At 47.4% G+C, this 24,143-nt stretch overlaps 1 protein-coding gene across 1 annotated transcript in view; it reads right to left on the bottom strand.

Annotated features, from left to right (window-relative positions):
• Positions 1–3,426: 3,426 nt before the first annotated feature.
• Positions 3,427–24,143, bottom strand: part of RAD51B (RAD51 paralog B) — a 725,590-nt gene continuing 704,873 nt past the window's right edge. The window contains exon 11 of the mRNA XM_069465070.1: positions 3,427–3,612. Coding sequence (XP_069321171.1) covers positions 3,605–3,612 — 8 coding nt within the window. The 3' untranslated portion in view covers positions 3,427–3,604. The remainder of the gene's footprint in view (positions 3,613–24,143) is intronic.

The following is a 24,143-nucleotide window of genomic DNA, read 5'->3' as shown; positions in this document are numbered from 1 at the left end:
CATGCTAAGTGAAACATGCCAGTCACAAAAGGACAAATCCTGTGTGATCCCACTCACATGAGATGCTCAGAGTAGTCAAAGTCATAGAGACAGAAAGCAGAACCGTGATTGTTAGGGGCTGCGGGGAGGGAAAACGGGGAGTCTGTGTTCAGTCGGTATAGAGTTTCAGTTTGGGAAGACGAAAAAGTTCCGGAAGTGATGGTGGTGATGGTCACAGAATGACATGGATGTACTTAATGCTACTGAATTGTACACTTAAACATAGTTACAATGATAAATTTTGTTATGTATTTTTACCACAATAAAAAACGTCGTCTTTCTTTGTGTGAAAATGTACCACCTGATAGACTCGAAGTTGCTGGCGAGCCCTCTCCATGGGTTGATGTAACCACCTCCTCACCTCAAGCTGAGGTTGACCCGTCCGAGATTGGAGAGTACTTATCCTGTTTTCAGATGTTTCCAGGGAAGGGAGCCCATGACATTATTAGGCAATCTTTTCCAGTGTCTCAAAACCCCAGACATTCTTGGTCCCAGACCTTTCCTGCTGCACCTGAAGTTGATTTTCCTTGGTCAGTAAGTGCTTTGTCAGGCCACCGACTCGCCACACACTCACGGCGCTCGTTGCACCATTTCCAGCAGAGGTCTGGTGGTGCCAAGTAATAGGTCAGTGAGTGGACTTCGGAGGGTGGCGAGACTTCCTCTCATGCTTGGGTCTCATCTCGAGGGATAAACTTTGCTGCGCTGGGTTCCTAAGCAGAGCCGGGGTCACAGGCCCCAGGGCTCTGCATTTAAACAAGTCCGCCATTTCTCCCTTCGTTTAGGATGTGGTTTGTCGGACACTAGAGCTTTACCCTCTCCAACCTACATCTGTACCCTTCAGCTGAAGGCTTCTTGCTGACAGGGTAGAGTTTCCCAAAGGCACGGGAGCAGAGCTCGCGCATCATTTCAACAACCCTTACACTCTCCTGTGACCAGAGACACATGGCATATTAATCAGCTGTTTGAAAGGTGTGCCTGGCAGGCATGTTTCCTGCAGCCTGGAAGATGCTGACGTTGTCAGCTTTGAAATATCAAAGGGCAAACAAGAGAACAACGGGCTGAGAAAGACCTTGTCACCTGGGTGCCTGTTGACCGCAGGCTTGCAAGGCCTGACAGGGCCGAGACCTGTTGTGTGGAGCTCAGAGGAAGTGGAGCCTTTTCTGCTATGATGACCCACCTTCGGTTTCCTTCCGGGCCATGAGAAGGGGAGGGGGTGGACCTAAATGATGGCCCCACGCTCAGTGACTCAGATGTCACTGCCACCACAAAGGGAAATCCGTGTGGAGGTGGACACCTTCAGAGACCTCACTCACCTGTGATTCGGGAGACGACAGCGCCACTTGTGTTCATGTGCCAGGCCTGTCACCCTGGAGCATTAGTCAGTGGGCCTGTGTTGACAGTTCCAATTTCAACTTGGGACCTGGCCGCAAGAACGGGCTGAGCTCTGAGGAAGACAACAGCCCTCAGGGACTTCATGCAATGAAGCCTGAGACGAGGACAGTCCCAACAGTCACTCCTGTAACTGAGGTTTGATATAAGCGAGGTGACAGGCAGTGACATTAACATAGTTTGCACGTTATAAGATGGTCTTGGTCCTGATAAGCTGGAATGTCTGACAGAGTAAATTCCAGATGCCCTTATGGAATTTTCATTATGATCAGGTTGCTAAGGAACTGTCCTCTATCTGTAAGCATTTTGGGAGTACTAGTATTAGCACAGGGTTTTTGCAGGGTGTGTGGGTTTATTTTTTGTTGTGTTTATTGCCCCTGCCTTCCCACCCCTGGCTCACCCATCCAAGGAGCTGGCATCAGGAGACTCAAGGAAGAAGGAAGGAAGGGAAGCAGAAGGCGTGGAAAAGGCTGTCCAGGCTGCGCAGGGAGACAGGGACTGTATCTGTGTTGTTTACCATTGAGTCCCCGGCACCACCCCACACTGCAGGCATATAGAGGCTCCAATTAATAGTTGATAAATCTTGAAGGGAGGAGAAAATAGTCACAGAGAGGTCCCTTGAGTTGACTGAAATTTCACAGCAATTCAACAAGGAGGCTGGGGGAGAATCTGCCCTTCCAGCTTGCAGGCCGGCTCTCCGCAGCAAGCCGTGCCCAGTCTCTTTTTAAGGTGTCAGTCAGCTGTCCCCAGGGAAGCAGCAGCCAGGTAAGGCATGGATCTACAAGCTCAGGGCTGGCTTTGGGAATTGCCTCAGATAGGATGGGCAGGCTCAAAGCCATTGAAGGGTTGGGTAGTGCCCTGACTTTGGCAAAATTGGGCCTTCCTGCAGCAATTGTCAAGGGGACTGGCTTGGTCCTTGGGTTAGGGAGAGAGAACCCTTGGCCCAGAATGGCCAAGCAGCCACACGCTGGGGCCCAGGTCTCCTGAGGTGTGCGCAGAGAGGGCCTCCTCCAGCCTGCCCCTGTGGAGTAGAGGCAGGAGTGGGGCTCTCTCCCCTAGAAGGGATCCAGAGAGCTCAGAAGCAAAAGGACAGTGTGTCCGCCTTGCTCTTCCTCTGTAGGGCTCTGTTCTCTTTCTTAAGGAGAAGGCTTTCTGCTATTTTTGGGTCACTTGGACACAGAAAGACCCTTTCCCCGTGGACAGCTCTGAGGGGGTCAGAATGTTAGCAGGAGGGAAACTGTAACTTTCCAAGAGCTCTCTGTGCTTGGATTGACCATCCCTTGTGTCCTGGTCCTGAGAGCCATGGGCTTAAGAGCACGGGACAGAGGCAGTCATAAAACTGAAGGCGTTATAACACCTTTGCTGTGCCTCAGTTTCTCCACCAGGAGTCTGTCCTCATCCAGGAGTTTTAGAAAGTCAATCCAGGTAAACCCCCGAGGTGGTATGATTCTCTGACCAGCCAGTTCTCCCCCAGCTCATGTCAGACTTCCCCAGAGCCAGATGTCCTTCCACACAAGTTCTCGTTGTTCAATCTGTGGCCCAAACAGCACAGGGCACTGTGGAGGCCTGAGACAGGGCTGGCTTTGGTGAGGCCATCAGGAAGGCTTACGGAGCAGGCATGGGCTCGTGCAAGGCTGGTGGGATTGGGGTGGGCTGCGGGGTCCCGATGGAACACTCTGATGCACCAGAGGACTTGTTCGATAGCCTGGGCCCCTTTCTGTGAATTCTTTCTCTTCCCTTGAGCTGTCCTCCCAGCCTCTCGTCTCTCCCTGCCTCTTTCTAAGCTCTGGACACCACACGACGGTGAGGACTCAGACCCGGAACGTCGCAGGGAGCCCGCTTTCTCCAAGCCTGGCGAGCTCCATTGCGGTGAGGAGTGTGAAGGCTTTTTCTTTTCAAAATAAGCTGAGGAGAGGGTTCGAAGAACGCCGAGAAATTATGCCTGTTTCTTCTTTATTTTCCTTTTCCCCCTCTGGGCCTGAGAGATTAGATTTTTTTTTTTTTTTTATTTTTTACAGTACATTTTGGCAGGCCCCATTTTCTTCTGACAGAAAAAAAAAATAACAGGCATATTTTGGGCGATTACTCAACTGGGGTCCTTTGTGACAGGATGTGCAGCTGCGTGACGAATGGAGCTGGCTTTCTCCTGGCTTCCTTCCCCTTTCAGAGCTCTTGTTTACTGCCCTATACAAAAAAAAAAAAAAAAAAATGCCATAAGTTACAGATTTTTATAAAAAAAAAAGCCTTGTGAGATACTCAAAGGCAATAAATCCTTTGGATATTCCATTTCCAGGGCTGCAAACTCCCCACCCTCTCCCCACTTTTTCTTTTCAAATGCTCAAGCTCTTGATTCATGACATGTGAATCTTCTTCTCCCACCCCCAAGTCCCCGCTTTCTTCTGAACATATGTCCAGCAGATCGTGCGAGTCGGGGGAGGGCAGGGCGGGGGAAGGGAACGAGATGGGAACCATATTTATGGTGCTTAACTCAGCAATTGCAAAAGGAAGGAATAATGACTTCCAGGGGCCCTGGGCCTTTTTTCCAAGGCCTTTGTGTTTCCATAATCTATGTCAATTTTGTGGTGTAAGCAAAAGTTATTACAAAACGTGCAACCAGCTTAATGAGGAAGGGTATGTTTTAAACCAGGAGGGACTATCTCGTTATAGAGGAAATTCGAATCTGGCTGGTTTTGGAATGCAGAATCCTTGGGCTTTCCAGAGAACTTTTGGAAGAAACTCTCTGTAGCTTAGAGTGTTTGACAACTCTACCGGCCTTTCAGTTTTTCTAGAGAGCAAATTGCTTTTATTTCAAAAGGTGTCTGGCCTAGGGATGGGAAAGGTTACCTAGCTAGTTAGGTTTCACAGAGGCAGATTGGTGTAGATAAGGCGTAAGATCTGTGAGCAAGTGATGGGTTTGAGTCTCCGTTGTGATCTGGAGCAAGTCATTTAATATCTGTAGGTCTCAGTTGCTCTGATGTTAGAATGGGGATAGCGTCCCCCTCCCCTCCAGGCTGCTGGCAAAAAAGGTGAGATGATATAAGTCCAAGGCATGGCGGGAATTATACAAAGTATGCAGTGATCCCTTCTAATCCTTCTTCATCCAAAGGGCTGGCTCACACCTTCCGCAGAGGAGAGGAGCTTGTTACAGGAGAACTATGATGGCTGCTGATGACCAGGAGAGGTTATTCACACAGTGGCCCAGGACACGATGCTTGCAGGCATTTGGGAGGCGGGTATTGCTTCGCGTTTGCCCACTCCCTGGTCATCTTCCAAGCAGGTCTCAGAACCATAGCTTTGATCACAGGCTTTCCCTACTCAGGAAACTCTCATCAGATCCGGACAAAAAGCACCCGTTAGCCACATCTTGCCTGCCTTTTCTTCTGTAACTAACTCATCTTATGCATATACTCTTCGTTGTAGAGAAGTGAACACTGGATACAGTTTTTCAAGCCAGTTGTCTGACATTTTCCCTACGCATTGCTTGGAGGCCCTCTCTCCTTCATCGTCCTTCTATTCCTCTTCCTCTTTCTGTTACACCTTGCTTATTTGTCATTTCTTAGAAGATTCCACTTAAACTTAGCTCCTCCTAGAATCCCCACTCACTAGGAAAACCTCAAGTAGACTCTCCAAACCCTCCGATAAACCCTAGCAATTATCTTTTTTCACTTTCTACAGTTCAAAAATCTAATGCCCTTGGTAAAAGCAGTTGACTTGATTTCGCCAGAGGGTAAACTGAGGCACCAGCCAGGGAACTAACTGGCCAGGGATTTACATAGAAAGTCAGTGACATAGACAGAAATAGAAACCCCACATCCTGATTCCAGTTTGCCTAGAGTTTAAAGAGGCGCCTTAGCTTGGATATCCCAGAATAGCTTCTCCCAGGCTGACCAGCTGTGAAGTGATGTGTTACAAGGGTTATTTTTTGCCTTGGCTTAACTCTTAAAAAAACACCCCAAACTCCCAAAATCGACCTAAGAAAATCCATTTCTCACAATGTCATCTGCTTGCCAAGTTTAAACCTAGTATATTACATCATGAACGCCTTCAGGCCTCACTCTCAGCTCACTATGATGCTCAGGTATCTGAATTGAGTTCAGAAATCACAGTTTATTGAAGGAAACAGATCATTAAGTCACTCCATTGGACTGAAGCCCTCAGCATTGCTTATTTGGAGAAGCTGAGCGTTGACTAATGTTCTTTTGATTCACATGGACCTGGCCTAGCTGGGGCTATTTAACAAAGGGTGTGGCCATCAGATGCCATGAGGCCCACTGGGGCTGACGGGAAGAGGGACAGGGACACTGCTGTGCTGAAGCTGGCTTGCACGGGCTTATGATAGCTGATTGTTAAATTTTCAGCAATTTTGTGAGCTGGTTGTTTAACACAGCCATCATTAAAAATTAAATGATATAAACTTTAATTAAATAATTATATTGAAAACAAAGAGAATAAATACTGACACCAGATCACATCCTAATTATTTTGCTATAGTTTACTGTTATCTATGCTCTCGAATTCTGTATCTTCCGTTAATACATATGGTGGGACTACTATAGAGTGGTACGCTACTGTGAATCTTTTCCCAGTTCCACAGTCAGTAATGTCACACTGGTAGCTTCAAATTGGCCATGGTGAGAATATTTACACCACAGAAATTGGCAAACTTTACACTCAGGGCTTGATTTATTGTTTTGTTGATGATCTAGACTTAAAAATTGACAGAGAAAATGTTAATAAGGTAGATTAAATGTAAAAGTGTGCTGTGACTCTAGCAGTGACATTGTGAATAACACAAAATATTGAGGTAATATTTTCCCAGATTTCAAAAGGTATTATCTGATTTAGTAAAGAAGTAGCGTATATCATGGAAAAACAAGTGAAGTTCTGAGAGACGTCTTTGTTGTTGCACTCTGTCTTACTCATTATTGTAAATGTAATTATCAACCAACGTTCACGTCAGATCTACAATTGGAAAGCCAGTTGTTAAACATTCGCCAGCACTCTACTGAAAAGAAGTATGTATGGACCACTCCCTTGCAATCCCCAAAGAAAGGACATTATGGAATACCTACAACTCAGCAACAAGGAGCATGCCGGAGGCACTGCTGTGGAAGAGGAGATAATAATTGCTGGGAAGAGAGCAACACAGATGATAGAATTTATAGCCAGCAGCCAGAGACAATCAGAACAAGAATGTGGAAAATAAACCAGATATGCTACAGTAAAATGTACCCCTGGATCCCAATAAGGTTAGATGGTAGAAAAGCCATAATCACTTCTAAATTCAAGGTGAGAATTAATACTATATATTCAGAGTACCTTAAAGTTCTAAAGGCCTTTTGTATATGTGAGCTCATGTGATCACCAGAAGAGAACTGAGGTAGAAGGGTAAGTTAGCTATCACCATCATACCCATTTTACAGATGGGAAACTGAGGCAATGGGAGGTTAAGTAGTTTTCCCAAAGTTATTGTTTCTACATAGATGGCTAACCTGGGACTTGATGATGGAGACGTAGAAATACCACAGACTTTGGGGTTAATTGCACCTCGGTTAAAAACTCAACCTTGACATTTATGTAACTTCAGTAAAGTTACTTTACCTTTTTAAGTCTTGTTTTTTTTTTTAAGCTTACACAATGAGGATGGTAAAGCTTGGGTGACCAGTCTGCGGTGAGGGTTGGTTGAAGGGAGATCCTAGGTGTTACAGGACCTGGTTCTTAGGAGGCCACCCCCTTTTCCCTCCTGCTGTGATGTTTTAAAATGACTTACATTTGATTTTGAAATGCAGTATAAGACTCTCTTGGCTAACATATTTACTTTTCTAATTCTCTTTTTTGGGTTTGGGTAAGATTGCATGGCTTTAGGCCAAACCAATTTGAGGGGGTGGGGGCAGGGGCAGGAGGAGGGAGGAGGTGGATCAGGAGGGGGCTAGCCCCGGATGAGAACTTTGCAGAGAGCTCCTTCACTGGTGGGGAATGGAGAGACTCTGGACCCACTGCCATGTTCAACAAGGCCATTGCATGCAATAGCAGCTGGAGTTCGTGACGGGATGCCCCTTCCTAGACCTAGGCCTCCACGTCACCCTCGGCAGAACTGAGGAGGCTCAGAGACCCCTGTGCCCTCGAAAACCCTCACAGCCTCAACACCACTCTCTGCCTGGGAGCAGGACCCATCCCTACGGAAAGCAGAGGCCCCAGGCCATTCCTCATCTCCCTGGGCAGGGAGGCAGCTGCCCTCCACCCGCCAGGACTCCTCACTGCTCCTTCTTGACTTGTCTTTCTTCTTAGCACCTGTCGCCACATGGCACGCTGTGTAATATACCAGACTGTAAGCTCCACCAGGCCAGGGATTTTTATTTCACTGGGACCTAGAACAGTGGGAGGAATCTAGAAGGCTCTCAACAAATAGTGGCTCAGGAAGAGAGTGAAATGGTCATTGCCCAGCCCCTTTGTTTTCTCTTTCAAACATCAATCCATTCTTCGATCAAGTTCAGCAGACTCAGATCTGGCTCAGGTCTCAGGGTATAAACCGAGGTGGTGAGGGTGTTGTCCACGGCCTGAGGCAGAGCTCGCTGAAGAAACAGGCATCCCTGAGGACGGCCTGCTGACTGGCTGACGGGGATGGAGCAAGGAGATGGAGCTCAGTGGTTAAGAATGTGGTGGTTCCAATCTAGGCCCTGCCACTTATTAGCTATGTAACCTTGGGCAAGTTATTTGATCTCTCTGAGTCTCATTTTTCTTATCTGTAAATATGGATAGAAATATCCACCTCATAAGATTGTAGCGCAGCTCAAAGAGATAAAGCATGGTGAGTGCTCAGCACACGGTGAAGGCGGAGGTGGAGGATTTGGGCAGGGGAAGAGCACAGCTGGAGCAGCTGGGGAGAGCCAGACCTGCCCAAGACCCCTGCTTCTGTATTCATAGACGGCATCTTATCAGCCTGGTGTGGGCCCTCACGGAGGAGCCTACAGCGCTAACCCTGGCCCAGGAAGGCCTGGCTGAAGCATTGCAGCCACCTCCATCACAGCCCTCGCTGGACACAGAGCTGCTGGAATGACTCCAGTGCCTCCGTGTATGGGTGGTGTCTTCCCTTGTGCAAAATAACCACACATGCGCCTCGGCATGTAGGAAAGCATATAAGGAGGAGGACACCAAGGCTGAAGCCATGCCCAGGAATAAAGGACACAAGGGTTCACAAGACACACCGAGTTGAGGACTACAGGGCTCAGAACCAAGGAGGAGCATGGGGCCAATGGAGAAGGTGGCATGGTTTTCCTTCCATGAAGACAGCTGTGGTTTTATTATAGGAGGTGTGGGTTTTGGGGGGGCTTTGAAAGGAGAGAGGCTTGGTGAAGGGGCAGGAGAAGAGAGAGACACCAAGGACAGGAAGGAGCGTGTATGAGAATGTTAAGTCCACGTGAAGAGGCCTGGGCAGGGCAAGCAGTGCAATTGGAGGCTGCCCCAGGAGTCTGTCTGCCACCAACTGGGGCCCAAGTGCACCAATCATTAGGCACGTCTGCTCTCGATGGAGAGGGCAAGCTCCCCAGGGCAAGCCCGATTTAGGCCCAAGAGGTGCCTATTCTGCTTGGTATTTTATTATTTATTTATTTATTTATTTAGATACAGGGTCTCGCTCTGTCACTGAGCTAAAGTGCAGTGGCGTTATCACTGCTCACTGCAACCTCAAACTCCTGGACTCAATCGATCCTCCTGCCTGAGCCACTCGATTAGCTGAGACTACAGGCGCGCACCACCACACCTGGCTTTCTTTTTCTATTTTTGGTAGAGATGGGGTCTTGCTCTTGCTCAGGCTGGTCTCGAACTTCTGAGCTCAAGTGATCTTCCCGTCTCGGCCCAGCCTGCTTGGGATTTTAAATGCCATAGGTGCTCAAGGCAGTATGAAGAAAGACCTGGAATAGGGGCCAGGAGATTTGGTTTGAGGTTCCAGAAATCATTGTCTAGCTTTGACTTGGAGCCTCCGTTCCCTCATCTGTGGCAAAGGGAGGACCAGTCTGGCTCCTCCTCTGGGCCACTGTCAAGGCCCACTGAGTGGAAAGTACGTGGCCTCTGTTACTAACCTCTGGGGCCTTTGGCTCTGGGAGCTCCATGCTTGGTGCTTTCAAGGAGCACTCACTTCCTTCCACAGGCACCCCCAGTGCCCCACCCCCACCCTGACCTAGTGTGGCCCTGCGACAAGAGCACAGCTTCTCTGGTTAAGCCTGACCTCCCACTGGCCTTGCCTGCGTGTGGAGACACGGTCCCTGGATGCTGGGTGGAGAGGCTTGTCATTTAGCCAGGGTAGCTCAGGCACTAAGCGCATGAATGGATGCCTGCAAAGCATTCCCGGTTCTTTGCTTGAAAGCCACCAGAGCGAGACAAAGGGTGCTTTCCCTCGCTGCATTCCTTAGCAGGGGGCTCGCCACGCCTGCCTCCTCCAGAAGCACCTGTGCAGGTATAGACATGTACACCTTCCTGAACGCTGGCTCTGCCCCAAAGTGTGCAACACACATGCAAATTCCACTGTCCTGCAGCTACCTCTGCACCTGTGGGCTTGTCACATAGCCCTAATCTCCCCGGGCCTCAGTTTCCAGAGCTGCAAAGCAGGAACCACAGACACGCTAAACCCCATGCCTACAAGGGAGTCTTCCAAAAGGTGTTATGGCTGGTTTTTGATTCCCTGAAACCTCTACGGGTCAGCCTGCATTTCCAGACCAAATGCACACAGGCAGCCAGTTGCCTTGGTCTAGCTCAGGGTATTTGGTGCCCCTGGCTGTTGCTTATTGTGAGGGTCTAGAGCCAGCCTGCTGTGGTGGGGTTCTGGCTTCCACTCACTAGCTGTGTGACCCTGGGCAAGTCACTTTAACCTCCCTGAGCCTCGGTTTCCTCATCTCTAAAATGGGGATCATAGCTGCACTTACCTCATAGGTTGCTACATATACGGTATGAACTCATGCATTTGAGTTATGAGTTAACACAAATATATGAGCTCAGACCATATGGTTGAAGTGCTTAAACCAGTGTTTGGCACATAGTAAGAATAACTATAAGTGACAAATAATAGTAATAATAATAATAGGTATTATTATCCATTTTCTACCCTGATTATCATTCTGGCCCCATTTTTCTGACTTTCTCTGCATGGCCTTAAGTCCTGCCCCTCTCTGGCCTAGGTCTGCGACTACCATGAACACTTTAAGACTCACAGAAGCAAGGGGTGGAAGAAAGTTCAGATGGAGCAGATTGGGAGGGTTGAGGAGAGCACATGGCTGGGCTCAAGGGCAGGGCAGGAGGGAAAGGAGGGTGACAGCACAATGCCTGGGCTAACCCTCTCGGAGATTTGAAAGCCCAAGGCAGCAGCACAGTGTCTGTGAAACTGTCCCCATATCCAGGCTCCCCCAGCATCTACCCTAATCCCACTTTTATAACCTGTGTACCACAGTGGTGCAGAATGAATTACACTGAACTCACTGAGGCTTTCTCTTTGCACTCCCCATCAGGTGGGAAGGCAATTGAATAGAATTGAATTGAACAGCGTTAGAATGTTAGCATATTCGCCATATTCCTCTTCCCTGGACTTAGAATGGAAGGTTGAGAAAAAATGTGGCCCCTTTTTCCCAAGCCCAGGCCTTTTCTCAGCACTTCTGCTACCATGCTGGGCCCATAAAGGAATCAGAAACCCAAGCAAGCTGTAAGAGTAGGAGTACTGTCTCATGCGCATTTGCCTAGACTTTAAACCACTTCCCTTTGTCATTTCTAACCCATCCCATGGCACCATGTTGGATCTGTCCTGCGTAAGTTCAGGACACTTGAAATCTCCTCAAATTGTATCTCAGAAAGGCAGGGGCCCAACGTAGATTGTTTTGGATTCCCCCAATGCCCATCTCCCTCTGGTTGTTACTAACACCCCAATCCCTGAGATATGATCCCAAGGAAGGGAGGAGGCCTTGCTCGACTAACTGCTACCTCTCTTCCTCTCTCCCTTCTGCTTCTCCTCGGGGTTTGGAAGAGGTTTCTACTTTCCCTTCCCATCCGGAGGGAAATTTCATTAGGCCATCTACACCATGCACTGTGGCTCATAGTAAAGTTCCATGTCAGACTACTTGGCTTTGCTCTTGCTATGTAAAAGGAAGATTTTAAAATTTAAGACTCCTCTTTCCACAAAGCCTCTAATGACTCAAGAGAGTCAGCGAGGACCCTCAAGGCTGAGCAGTGGCCCATGGTTCCCAGCGGTGCCCCCTGTCCCAGGAAGAAGTGAGCATGTAGGTCCATGGCTAGGAAGGCACAGCATGAGATGACTTGCAAGGGAAAGGGAAATATAAGGGTTTGAGATGTTCCCTGGTGTTACCCCAGGCATACTTACAGAATGGAACTATATCCTGATGCTACTTCTGTATAAGGAGACATGTCATTTTATACTTATATGTGTATATTTAGAATAAATGAGAACGGCATACAGCAGGTGAAATTGCTCTTTTTTGAATGGTGGGAATATACACAATCTTTACCTTTTCCTTTTGGCCCATACACATTTTCTGATTTTCTACAATTAGTATATGTTATCTTGGAATAGAAATAAAAAGACAAAATTGATTTCTTATATTTTATGTGAAATTTTAAATAAAATATACAAATATATATTCATATATAAGTATAAATAAAAAAGAATTCTGTATACCTCTTCATTTATATATTGTATAATATACAGTATAACATATGTTATATATTATACATTAGAATATAGGTAACTATTCATAGAGATACTGGAAGGAAATACAACAAAATATTATTAATAGTTTTCTAGTTGTGTTTTTCTGTATTTTCCAAGTTTTTTGCCTTGAGTACTTACTATTTTATTAGGAGGAAAAAAGTGTGTGTGTGCATGCGTATGTGTAAGTGGGTGTATGGGTACGTGTGTGTGTGTTTCACTATATATGCTTCCTTTGGCTCAAACAAAAATTGTCAAGTTATATTCAGATCATTATTTCTGTCTGTTTTCCTGGTACAGATTAGCTATCTGCTTTTCTTAGTATGAAAACAGGTACAACTTCTTTCCTATGTCGGTAGCTTCGACATGCTGGGCTTGGTCCTAAAGTGACTGCAGGGTTGGGTGTGTGTTTCGGCTTGGCCAGGTCTGGCTGGTGACAGAACCGCTCAGTACGGTGGGGTGAGCTGTGGATGAGCATCTAGAGTTGTTTACAAATAGTGAAGAAACCTCCTAGTAGAGAATGTTCCGGACTTAATTCTTGTGCACCAGGAGCTGTGTTTTGTAGGTGCTGCCTGTCCCCTGGGGAGATGCGGGGGGATTAATCAGGAGCTCTGTTCACAGCGCAGAGCAAGAGAAAGGTAAGGCCTGAAACATCCTTGCGAGGGGGATTGCGAAGCTGCATCCGGGCTGTCCAGGCGCCGGGGGAGATGAACACGATGATCTCATGGTTATTTTCCATCCCGTATGATCTATGGGACTTCCCTGACGCTTGTGTAGCTGTTTGTAATTTGTTCTTTGGCTAGTACTTTCTAGATTGCTCTGAAGGAAAACACTGATTTCCCCATTTTATTCTGGGCCACATAAATAGTAAAGTTTTTGGTTCCCACCCTTTGTTTATAGATTTGCATCAGAAACTGCAATCCAGTATAAAAACTGTCTTAAGAGAAAGCAAGTTCTTAAATAGGTGGACCTAGACTCCCCAGAACCCCTGGGCCAAGACGGGTCCATTTGTAAATAAGGACTCACTATTCCCATTCCCAGCTCCATTGCCCTCGGAGTTCTCTGAGGGCAGAAAGGCCTCTGTCTCTGCCTAGAATTTTGAAATTCTCTGATGGAAGTTTTGGTGTAATGGCAAATGTCATTTTGAGGCCTCAGAATGTTTTCCACTCATCACAAATCACCCTTCCACAAAGCAGTTTTTAAATCCTTCCCTAGCACTAGCAAGGATTGAGAAACAATAGAGGTTTCATGCTTTTGTCCAAATTGCATGGAAAGTTCCAGGGGCTACAGGAGGGAAGGATGGGGAGGAGAATAAAAACAGAACGTCTGGGCCTCAGGATGTCCAGCTTAAAATATTAGCCTCTGGGACTCACCCCTTCAAACATGTCACTGAGTCTATAAATACCATTCTCATCACCTGGAGTTGTAAAGCTGACATTGTTTAGCTTCTCTGGCTTTGCATTTATGGTCTTGTTTGATTGCAGGATGCTGTTCACCCAATCACCACCTTCCCTGGGCCTCTGTAGGACTCTAGGACTATCAGGGGACTGCCTAGAAAGAAAAACCCATTATACCACTGCCCCCAAGAAGGGACCACCTGGGCTCACACTCATAGTTTTGAGGAATATTTCTATAGTTTTTCCTGGTTATGCATCTTTTTGATCACTTAAATTCCTTTTTGGATTGCCGACCAAATCCATAAGTATTATCTAAGGCCCTACAGTGTTCAGAGCACTGTAGAGGCATCCTGGGGGTATATAAAGAATTCTGGGACAAGGCTGGGAGACTCACAGATTCATTAGGGAGACAAAGGCAACACTATCTGAAATAGTACATGTAAGATGGTCTTCAATAAAGAAATAAACTGTGTAGAGCAGACAAAAAGTGCAGTGAGTGGAGAAGGAGAGGCAATGTAGGCTCCAGGCTTCCCAGGGGGTTGTTGGAGGGTGAGGGTGGGGAAGGCCAGGGTGGAGCTGGACCTCTCAGAAGATGGGCAAAATCTAGACGGGTATGGTAAACAAAGGGAATAGAATGAGCAAGGACAGAGAGCAGGGATAGAGTAGGGTATGGGGTGGATTTGCGGGTCTGGCCAATGTGAATTCACATTGGGGAAGACACAGTAGAGCAGATTGGAGAGGTGGTAGCATAGGGCTACATTATGGAGGGCTTTAAAAGCTTCTCTTTTCACTGTAAGTTCCTGTGTGCTATTTTCCAGATAAAGATGTGTTGCCAGAAATGGCTTTTCCAAAAAATCTGACACTTGCCTTGGACTTCTTCTTCCTGTCTCCTTCCTCATGCTGGCCCTCCGAATGTAAGTCTCAAAGCACACTGATCAGCCCAGGATGGGCACTTTTCCCAGTTATCGTGGGCGCCACACGGACAGTCCAGGCTGGCTTTCCCTTGGCAGGGAGTTTCACTTTGCCAACAGAGCTGGACTGGGAAGAGGTTGAACCAAGTGTTTGGGCTGTGTCTCCACAGGCTACCATCTTGGGAGGGCCAGTAGCAGACGCCAGGAGCTGGCTGGCATCAGAGTGCAATCTGGTAGCCCAGAAGAGACCCTCATCCTTGGAGGGTCTGTGAGCCCACAGACACCTGCTTGGCTTGGCTCGTCTTGGCTGGTAGCGTTTCCAGCAGAGATGAGCAGGAGATGGATGAGTGATTGAGAGCTGGCAGTGGTAGGGAAGAAAGGGTCTTCGCACTGAAATGAGATACTTGTGAGTTCCTATCTACAAATGGACAAGTTCTGGCCTTAGACCATGTTGCTTGCAAACCTGAATCCAGTTTTTCCATTGTTGCCTGAAGTGCTCCAATGGAAGACAGGGGTAGAATAGACCTGCCAGAACTGCTCTCCACATGAAAGGAGGATTAAAAGGAGCAAATGGCCAGGAGGGAAAAGATGGACCCCATAATGAGACAAAGGATATGAGAGGAAAAGCCACTGGGGGGGATTGCTGGAGACTGCGGGCTTTTGGGGACAGGAACTGTGGTAACAGTTCTTGGGTTCTGCCTCTGTCTGTGCTCCTGGCCTAGTGCCCTCTACATGGATTCATGAGACCAAGAAGCAAATGTAAGGGAAGAAGACTGTTCGTCAGAAATGCCCACAAAGACTCACTCCCGCCAGCAGAGCTGCGGCAGGGAGGAGGGCACTTGCCACTCCTCCCTGCCTCATAACCATGACTTTCTCACTCAAAGACTGTCCATCTGTCCAGCCGTTCCGCCAAGCCCCAAAGCCCCATGCTGATTTCCTTTGGAAGAGCCCCAGCTCCCAGGGTGACCTCAGCAACAGCAGGGCCCATGGACGGCTCCAATCCCAAACTTCCTGTCGCAAGGAAGGGTCGGCCTGGGCTGTGGAAGTTACAATAACATAGTGGCTGTTTATGAGCAAGAGTCCTCAGTAAAGTCATTGGGATGGTTTTCTCCGCAGCGTGTCTAATCTCTTCTGGCTGCCTTTCTGGGCACTTGGCTCCTGATCTATTTTGGTCTCTCTCTTCTTTGACTCATTCTGGGACTTCCGTGCCATAAATCTGGGCTCCCCCCCAGTGCCTGGTCCCACCAGCAGGCAGACAATTCAGAATTAGCTGCGGTCATGGTTGTCCAAACTGACAGGCAGGGAAACTGAGGCACAGCAGGCCACAGGGCCTTGTCCCGCCTCCCACAGTGACCCAGCAGCACAGCTGCCAGCAAGGCCCAGGGTTCTGGCTGGTACTTCAACTCTGGAGCTGCTAGGGCAGGCCGGAGCCATGTGAACTGTTACAAAGCTCTTACTGGGCCCCACTTGGCTATAAATCCCAGGGCTCTGTGGCAAACGGGATTGTGGTGGGAATGCGGTGGGGTTGGGAGCGGGTGTGTGTGTGTGTGTGTGTGTGTGTAAGTGGCAGGCTTGATGGTGTGTTTGAAATCCTTCCATGCCTGGAATTTGACAAGCACAGAATAGAGAAAGACCAGAAAACCCAAAATAATGGGGGCAAGAGAACAAAGAGCCTTCCCAAAGCCATGGTTCAAACTGTGGGCAAAATGTCTTCCTGATTCTCATCCAAAGCCCCTGCCCTCAGGCCCAAGGGGCTGGCTGGGCTGGTTTGGCCAGTCCAAGGCCACCCTGCAGCTTCAGGCCTCCCTAGGTGCAGCCTACGTGCTCTGCAGAGGGGAGCAGGAGAAGCAAGGAGGCAGTTAGGGTTTGAGACACTTTCTAGGTGCCTCAGGAGATATTTCCTAGGTAAAGTTCAGTCTGTTTGCAATTAGATGTCTCTTCTTTGCTTATTTCCAGAGAGATTAAAAATAGTGAAATCAGCTTAATCTGGGACTCTCTGAAATCAACAAGGCCACTGTTTCCAGCAGTCTGAAAATACCAAGCAGTCCCACCCACATACATGGGTCACTCCATGTGGCAGGCTAGGCTCTCTGTAATGAAGGAACCTTAAGTTGCATGAGTTTTCAACAGATAAGACTCTGTTTCTGGACTCCAGCAAAGATAACTTCTTTCCAACTTCAACTGACATAGGACGGATCCAGCACTGTTTAGATCTTGAAATCCTTTCTTTCTTTCCTTCAAAATGAGCTTGAGGCCGGGCACGATGGCTCATGCCTGTAATCCTAGCACGCTGGGAGGCTGAAGTGGGAGGCTCATTTGAGCTCAGGAATTCGAGACCAGCCTGAGCAAGAGCGAGACCCCGTCTCTAACTAAAAATAGACAGAAATTAGCTGGACAACTAAAAATATATATAGAAAAAATTAGCCGGGCATAGTGGCTCATGCCTGTAGTCCCAGCTACTCAGGAGGCTGAGGCAGAAGGATCGCTTGAGCCCAGGAGTTTGAGGTTGCTGTGAGCTAGGCTGATGGCACGGTACTCTAGCCTGGGCAATGGAGTGAGACTTGGTCTCAAAAAAAAAAAAAAAAAAAAAGCTCGAAGCTGTAAAAGCTCTTTCAGGAAAACCCACATTGATTCAATTACTTCACCAGCTGTAGCCTCTTCTTGGGGATTTGGGCACGGAGTAGATCCTGAGCAGCTTTAGACACAGGGATGCTGCTCCCATCCTGTCACCATCAGCACAACAGGTGTCTGAGGTCATTTCCTCAGAGGTTGGGAGAGATGTCACTGATCATCAGTGTAGCTAGGGATGGAGGAGGAACAGCCCCGCCCTGAGATGGCTCAGGGCACGGAGGGGGCCCATGGATTGGAGGAATAATCCTTTTTATGCTCTACATTATCAGAATGGGAAAGGCTATGCTGCAGTGACAAATGGACCCCCACATCCCAGTGGTTATGCCATCTGAAACGTGACTCTAACATTGCTGTTGTCAGGGAAGAGAGAGTTGGAGGTTTGCTAAGATGCTTTAAGGGCCAGCTCTGAAAGTGGCTGACATCACTTTGTCCACATCCCTTGGGCCAGAATCCAGTCACATGGCCTCCACTGAACTGTAAGGGAGGCTGGGGAATGTGGTGGAGCACATGGTTTTTGCTGAGCAGGCATCATCAGAGGCTTTGGCCTCGGGTCATCAGCCATAGGCCCTGAAGCCTGAAGAACATCCTCAGAGAAAACCCTGATGAGGCCGAGGGCAGAGTGCTACTGTGGACTGACAGGGCTTGCTGATTTGCCACCCACCGTGCCCTCCTGGCCTTGGTGCCCACAGGAATGTGGCTGCTTCAGGGGAGGTGTCCTGGAGGATGCTCCCAAGTTTGGCGTTAAGGTGGAGCCTTTGGCAGGTAAGTGGAGAGAATAAAAATGAGCACCTAGTTTAGTAGTTTAAGTAGATAATTCCCAGATCGTCAGAAGGCAGGGCTGAGGCTCTTCAGTTGACAGCACAGGGATTGGTAATAACTTGTTCTTGTTGGGGCCACAAGTCAGGTCCCCCAGCAGACCCAGGCCTGTGAAATGTCTTCTCCACATCTGCCCCCGGCCAGGGTCTCCCCCAGGCAGCAAGATGGGGCAAATGCTTTCTCCTGCTGGAGCTGCCTCGCCACCCCCAGCCAAGGCCAGTCTGCCTTCAGTCAGGACACCGTGGACACACTCTCTGCCACTTGGGGTCTGTGGGGCAGGGCTGAAGTGCTTTTCTGGGATGGTAGCTGGAAGGAGAATTCTATACACAGTGCAAAGTAAACTAAGCTAGATTTAATAAATAAGAGCTGATTTACATACTTTAACAGCAAGAAAAATAACAAAGCCTTCTGTCCAGCCTGAACTGAATGATCATCATGGGTTTTCTTCATCTGGGAACTAACAGAGCTTTGTTGAGGGTGCATTACTTGCAGTGTCTAAATTTGTGTTGGCCTGAGAATCCAAAGCTGAGCCCTCACTAATATATAAAGGAGGAAGGGCGAATATTGACTCAAACTGGATGGTTAATTTTATGTGTCAAGCTTAATAGGCTATGGTGCCTATTAAGGCACCTCTGTTTGGTCAAATACCGGTTTAGATGTTTCTGTGAAGGTATTTTTTTAGATGCAATTTGCCATAAAGTTAACATTGACAGTCAGTTGACTTTAAGGAAAGCAGATCACCTTCCAAAATGTGTGTGGGCCCCGTTCAATCAGCTGAAGGCCTTATGAGCAAAGATCGAAGTTTCCTAAAGAAGAAGGAATTCTGCCTCCAGATTGCAGCTGAAAGTCTGTCTGGATTTCCAGCCTGTGGACTCAAGACTGCAACATCAACTTTTACCTGATCGCTGGCCTGCCTGCTGTCCTGTAGAATTCAGACTTGTCACTGCCCCCCAGCCCACAACTGCATGAATCAATTTCTTCAAGTCAATTTCTCTATATATCATCTATAGCCATCTCTGTAGATAGCTACATTAGTCAGATGGGAAAGGCTATGCTGCAGTGGCAAATAAACCCCCACATCTCAGTGGGGGTTTATTTGTTTATTTGTTTATTATTGTTATTCAGGTTTATTTCACCTGAAACATGTGACTTTAAGATTGCTGTCACCAGGGAAGAGAGAGCTGGAGGGTTGCTGAGGTGCTTTTAAGGGCCAATCCTGAGTGGCTGACATCGCTTCTGTCCACATCAATATGTCTATATCTATATTTATAGCTATATCTGATCTAAATATGGAGAGATCCTATTGGTTCTGTTTCTCTGGAGAACCTTGACCAATATACTGGGTCAATATACTGGAAAAGCAGATTACAGAAAGTAATTTCATCATTAGTAGATATTTGTATTAATTCATAGGGAAAAGGAGTAAATTATAGGGAAATATAAACTGTGATGGTATAAATAAGGGAATTTCACTGTAGCAGTAATAATTATTATGATATTAAATACACACAATGGGTGTAAAAAAGACTAAAGTCAACAAAAATGGGCTTGTCTTTTAGTAATTTCATTTCTAAAGAGGTGATGTTTGCTGGTGGAACTTCCTGTCTACGTTTCTCCCTCTTCCTGTCTGGGTACCTCCTGTTTTGTATTGTGCTGTCTCCTCACAATAAAGTGTGTCATATGCCTCTGTCTGTGCACCTGAGTAACAGATTGTGCTTGCAAAGCACAGGCCTGGTGCCAGCCCTGTCTCCTTTCTCTTAGTTCTATTTAAACTATATATGTATTTTTAGCCGGGCGCGGGGGCTCATGCTTGTAATCCTAGCACTCTGGGAGTCTGGGCGGGAGGATTGCTCGAGGTCAGGAGTTCGAGACCAGCCTGAGCAAGAGCGAGACCCCGTCTCTACTAAAAATAGAAAGAAATTATCTGGCCAACTAAAAATATATATAGAAAAAATTAGCCAGGCATGGTGGCCTGTAGTCCCAGCTACTCGGGAGGCTGAGGCAGGAGGATTGCTTAAGCCCAGGAGTTTGAGGTTGCTGTGAGCTAGGCTGATGCCACTGCACTCTAGCCTGGGCAACAGAATGAGACTCTGTCTCAAAAAAACAAAACAAAAACAAAAACAAAAACACCACAAAAAAACTATATATGTACTTTTAAACAACGGTAAACTAGGGCTCTTTGGTTGCCAGGGACAGAAAATCTGTCTCAAACTGCTTTAGCAAGAGGGAAATCCAATGGCCCATGCAATTGAAAGATCCACAATTAGGGCTAGCATCATACACAACTGGATTCACTGCTAGAATATTTTATCAGGACTTGGTTATTCTCTGTCTCTCTGCTATGCTGGATTCAGACCGAGGATTCATGTGTCAGAAAAATGGCAGCAGTTCCAGGCTCTACCCCTTTCATATTTGAAGTTCAAAGGGAAAGAGTGAGTCTCCTTCCCAGAAGTCCCAGGGAAAGCCTCAAGGCATCTCATTGGCTCTGATAGATCACATGTTCATTCCTAAACCAATCGCTATGCCCAGGAGAATGTGAGGCCCTGATTGGCTCAGGCCAGGATTCTGTGCTTCACCCTGAGCTGGGGGTGAAGTTGGCTGCGCTGACATCTCATGGACTGAGTGAGAGCAAGGGACAGTGTAGGATTCCCCATGAAGAAACTGGGGGATGGGTACCAGAAGAGTATATGAATGCTGATTAGTTAAAACGACAAATTAGAAAGCCTAAGCATTCATAATCTATTAATTTATGGGAAAGCACCTCTGGGGGCAGTGCCAATGGGAAGTTGGTTCTTTGCCCTTTCTTTGACTGCCCCAGATCCCTCTCCAGACGTACTTGGTACAGTTGCCACTGCTGGGTGATACAGTCCTATTAGTAAAGTGCTTTTCCCTTGAGTTCCTCTCCCAACACCAGCCCTATGACCAGTATCTTCCCTCCAGAGCCTGATTATAGACATAGTTTGGGATGGGGTGGGGGTAGTTCTGACAAAGTGATGTTTATATTTTACACATACAACGAATAAGGAACTTGGCCAGGAATAACTCTTTATACAGTTTTTGAAACCCTAGCCTAGACCATAAATCATGGCATGAAGCTCTATCCACATCTTTTAGCTTAAAACTCAGTTTCCATCTGCCCATTATCCTGCCTGAGGGACAGAGCAACAGAGGAGCCTGACATTGAATGTCCAATTGTGTCATCCCATTGGGATAGCCCCCAGGCCTGTGGGGAGGTCACCTTCCCATGGCATTGCCCTCCACAGCAATCTGGGGTCAGGCAGAAACTCTGAGCTTGGCCCCTCACTCCATTCTTCTTGCTGCTTTGCCAATACAAGCCTTAAAAGTCATGGAAACATCTCTAGTTTTCTAACTCAAGGGATTTTAGCAACAGAGGTCAGAGAGTGGAGGTCATGTAAGAGCATGTGGAAGGGCAGATAGATCTGGGCAGGAAGATGCCTACCCTTGGTGCATCCATGTAAGTAGGAGGAGAAACGGCTGAAAGGACAAGAAGAACATGGCAGGGCTTGGCGATCTCAGGAGAGAGAAACAGGAGTGAGGGGCATTGGCAGAGAGGCTGGGAGAAGGAGTTTTTCTAGGCTGAGAATCCAGGTCACGTCGTTATGCATTTCCATTAGGATAGACATCCAGAAAGCTGCCAAGACTCTGACACAGGACACAGAGAATAATAGGGCAGGAGGCGGCCCAGAGGATGAGCTGACACATTGATAGTTCAATAGTAAGGGCTCAGGAGCAAGGGCTGGAGTTGGCACAGCAGTAAGCAGACCAACCCAGTGTGATCAAATACAAGCATGACAGAGCAGGTGGAAGACTTATTGGCAGCAAATAGATATTCTGGGGCAATGAAGGAGGGAATTGTTTTTTCTTTTCCAACACGGATAGCTGTATTCCTCCATCTTGGCAGGACTTCCAGCTTTCACGGGGCCTACATCCTTGGGGAACCTTGTTTTGCCCTAAGCCAGCTAAAAATAGTTCAGTGAAATGGGACTGACCAGAGAATCTTTGACCTCTTTCAGATTTAGCTTTTGGACAAAGTTAAGAGACTCTCTTCTGAGCCTTATTTTGGTAAGACCATCATCGGGTGGGGGGAAGCTACGTAAGGGCAGGCCAAAGGGCACCACGTTAACTTAGCTTAAACAAATAGGAACCATCCTTTGTGGGTGGGAAACTGGGAGACCAGGTAGTGAAGGGATGGGGGAGGGTGTCAGATAGTATGTAAACACAGCCTCCAAGAGTATTCTTTGGTAAAAATTTCTCTTAAAAGTAACAGAATTGACTGCCTCTATTGCTAATAAAATAACAACAACAAAAATGCTTATTTTTCCTTTCTCCTGTAAGGTGTGGGCAGATTATCTGATGTCCAAATTCCCTAGTAGCCACAATAGTAAAGCTTTGCAGCTTACTGCTAGTAGATTCTAGCATGAAAGCAACACCCTTAATGATTAGATTTTCTCTTAATAATAATCTAGAATAACTCATATTTATTAGGTGCCTACAATGCATCTGGATGCTAAATTTAGTACTTTGCAAATACAATCTCATTACATCTTGACAATAAACTTGCAAGGGGGGATTACTGCTCCCATTTTACAGAAGAGAAAGCAGAGACTCAGAGAAGTTAAATAGCCATAGCCAGAAAGTGGTGGAGATCAAATTCAAGCATGGTCAGTTAGAACACAAATCCTCTGCACTTGACTTCCATGCTATTCTCACCAACACCTACACTCCCTCCCAACCTGAGCACTTAGGTAGTAAAATATGAGTGCACCAGCCAGCATCCTTGCAGGAGAGAGATGGCCCACTCAAATGGGGTAGTTGAGGAGAATTAAAAATGGGACTGCTTACAAGTTATGGCAAGGCAAAGGAAGCTAACAAGGCATGGTGAAGCCCCCGGACTAGCAGCAGTGGGGAGCCTGAAGGGCATGGGGAGAGGTGTGAGAGACAGTATCTGTGGGAGAGAGCCACCCAACAGGGGCTATAGCCTTAGACAGAGGGGCAATGGAGAGACTCAGCCAACCAGGGGCTCAGTAGAGTAGAACCAGGGGAATAAATATCCCAACCTCCTATCCCTCGTTGGTGCCTCCCACTGGCTGAACCCAACTGAAGCCAGGGGGCAAGAATACCCAGTAATCAATTCACAAGTTCAGCCTCCTAGGGCACAGAGCAGGGGAGAGGAGGATGGACAGTGTCTCTGGAGGGGCAGATGGAGACCCCCGGGACAGCGATTTAACATGTCCAGTGGCCTGAAGGCTTCCACTTTGGAGTTTAGGGATAATCTCTTTCATCTATAAGCAAAGGGATGGCTTCTGAAGGCTCAGAGAAGAAAGTGTTGATCCTGCGCTCAGGGAGTTTACTTCCTGGTCTGTCTCCTGTTCTGTACAGTGGGAATAGTTACTCCTGTTACTCCTGTCCTGCAGTATGCTTGAGGAATACACGCCAAGTCCAGAGTTGGCTCCTTTTCTACTCTCTTCCTGGTAAGAGGCTCAAAGCTGTGGCCATTTGCAGGAAATCACAGTTGCCCAGGAACCCTCATGGGCCCTTGTGCAAAGTCTGTCCCCTTCTTTCCTTTTAGAAGATTGCTGAACATCAGGCCAGCCTGTCACTCCTCACCCAATGGCTGTCCTTCCTTCCTCCATGGCTGCAGCTCTGCTCAGGCTGCCCAGTCACCAACTGTCTGTCCCTTGGAGACCCTACACAATTTGGTGGCAGTGAGTGCAGGCAGGTGGGGTGGGCATATTGGTGGCAGATGTAGAGTGGCCACTCTTTCTTAGCAAGCGGGACTTCTTTGTGTCTGTGGTCCTGGGTCTTGATCTTGCAGAGTTCTCAATGTCCTGGGCTGGGTGACAAGCCTTCCAGTTTCAGAATTCACTATTAGCCAGAAATAAGGGGCTCTTTCTACTCATCTTTCAAGCTTCAGCTCAAACATCGCCTCCTCTGGGAAGCATTGCCCGTTTTTTCCCCTTCTCCTAAACATTCTGTGCCACATAACCAAGGACCATCAAGGGTTGGTGTCATTTCCTGTGTCATTCTGTCTCCCATCCACAGCATCAACACTTGAGGGCTGGGACCAGGTCCTCTGATTCTCTGAATCTATTACAATATTTAGCTCCATTTTGGGGAGACAGAAGGTGCCCAATAAAAGCTTGCTATTTGATTCTTTTTCAACCTTCTCACAAATCTTTTTGTTAAGTTGGGAACAAGAAAATTTAGCACCAAGTTAGCATTTATTCATTCAAC

Source organism: Eulemur rufifrons, chromosome 2 (genome assembly GCF_041146395.1).
Source record: "Eulemur rufifrons isolate Redbay chromosome 2, OSU_ERuf_1, whole genome shotgun sequence".
Lineage (NCBI taxonomy): Eukaryota > Metazoa > Chordata > Mammalia > Primates > Lemuridae > Eulemur > Eulemur rufifrons.
This window is presented reverse-complemented; position numbering and strand designations above follow the sequence as displayed.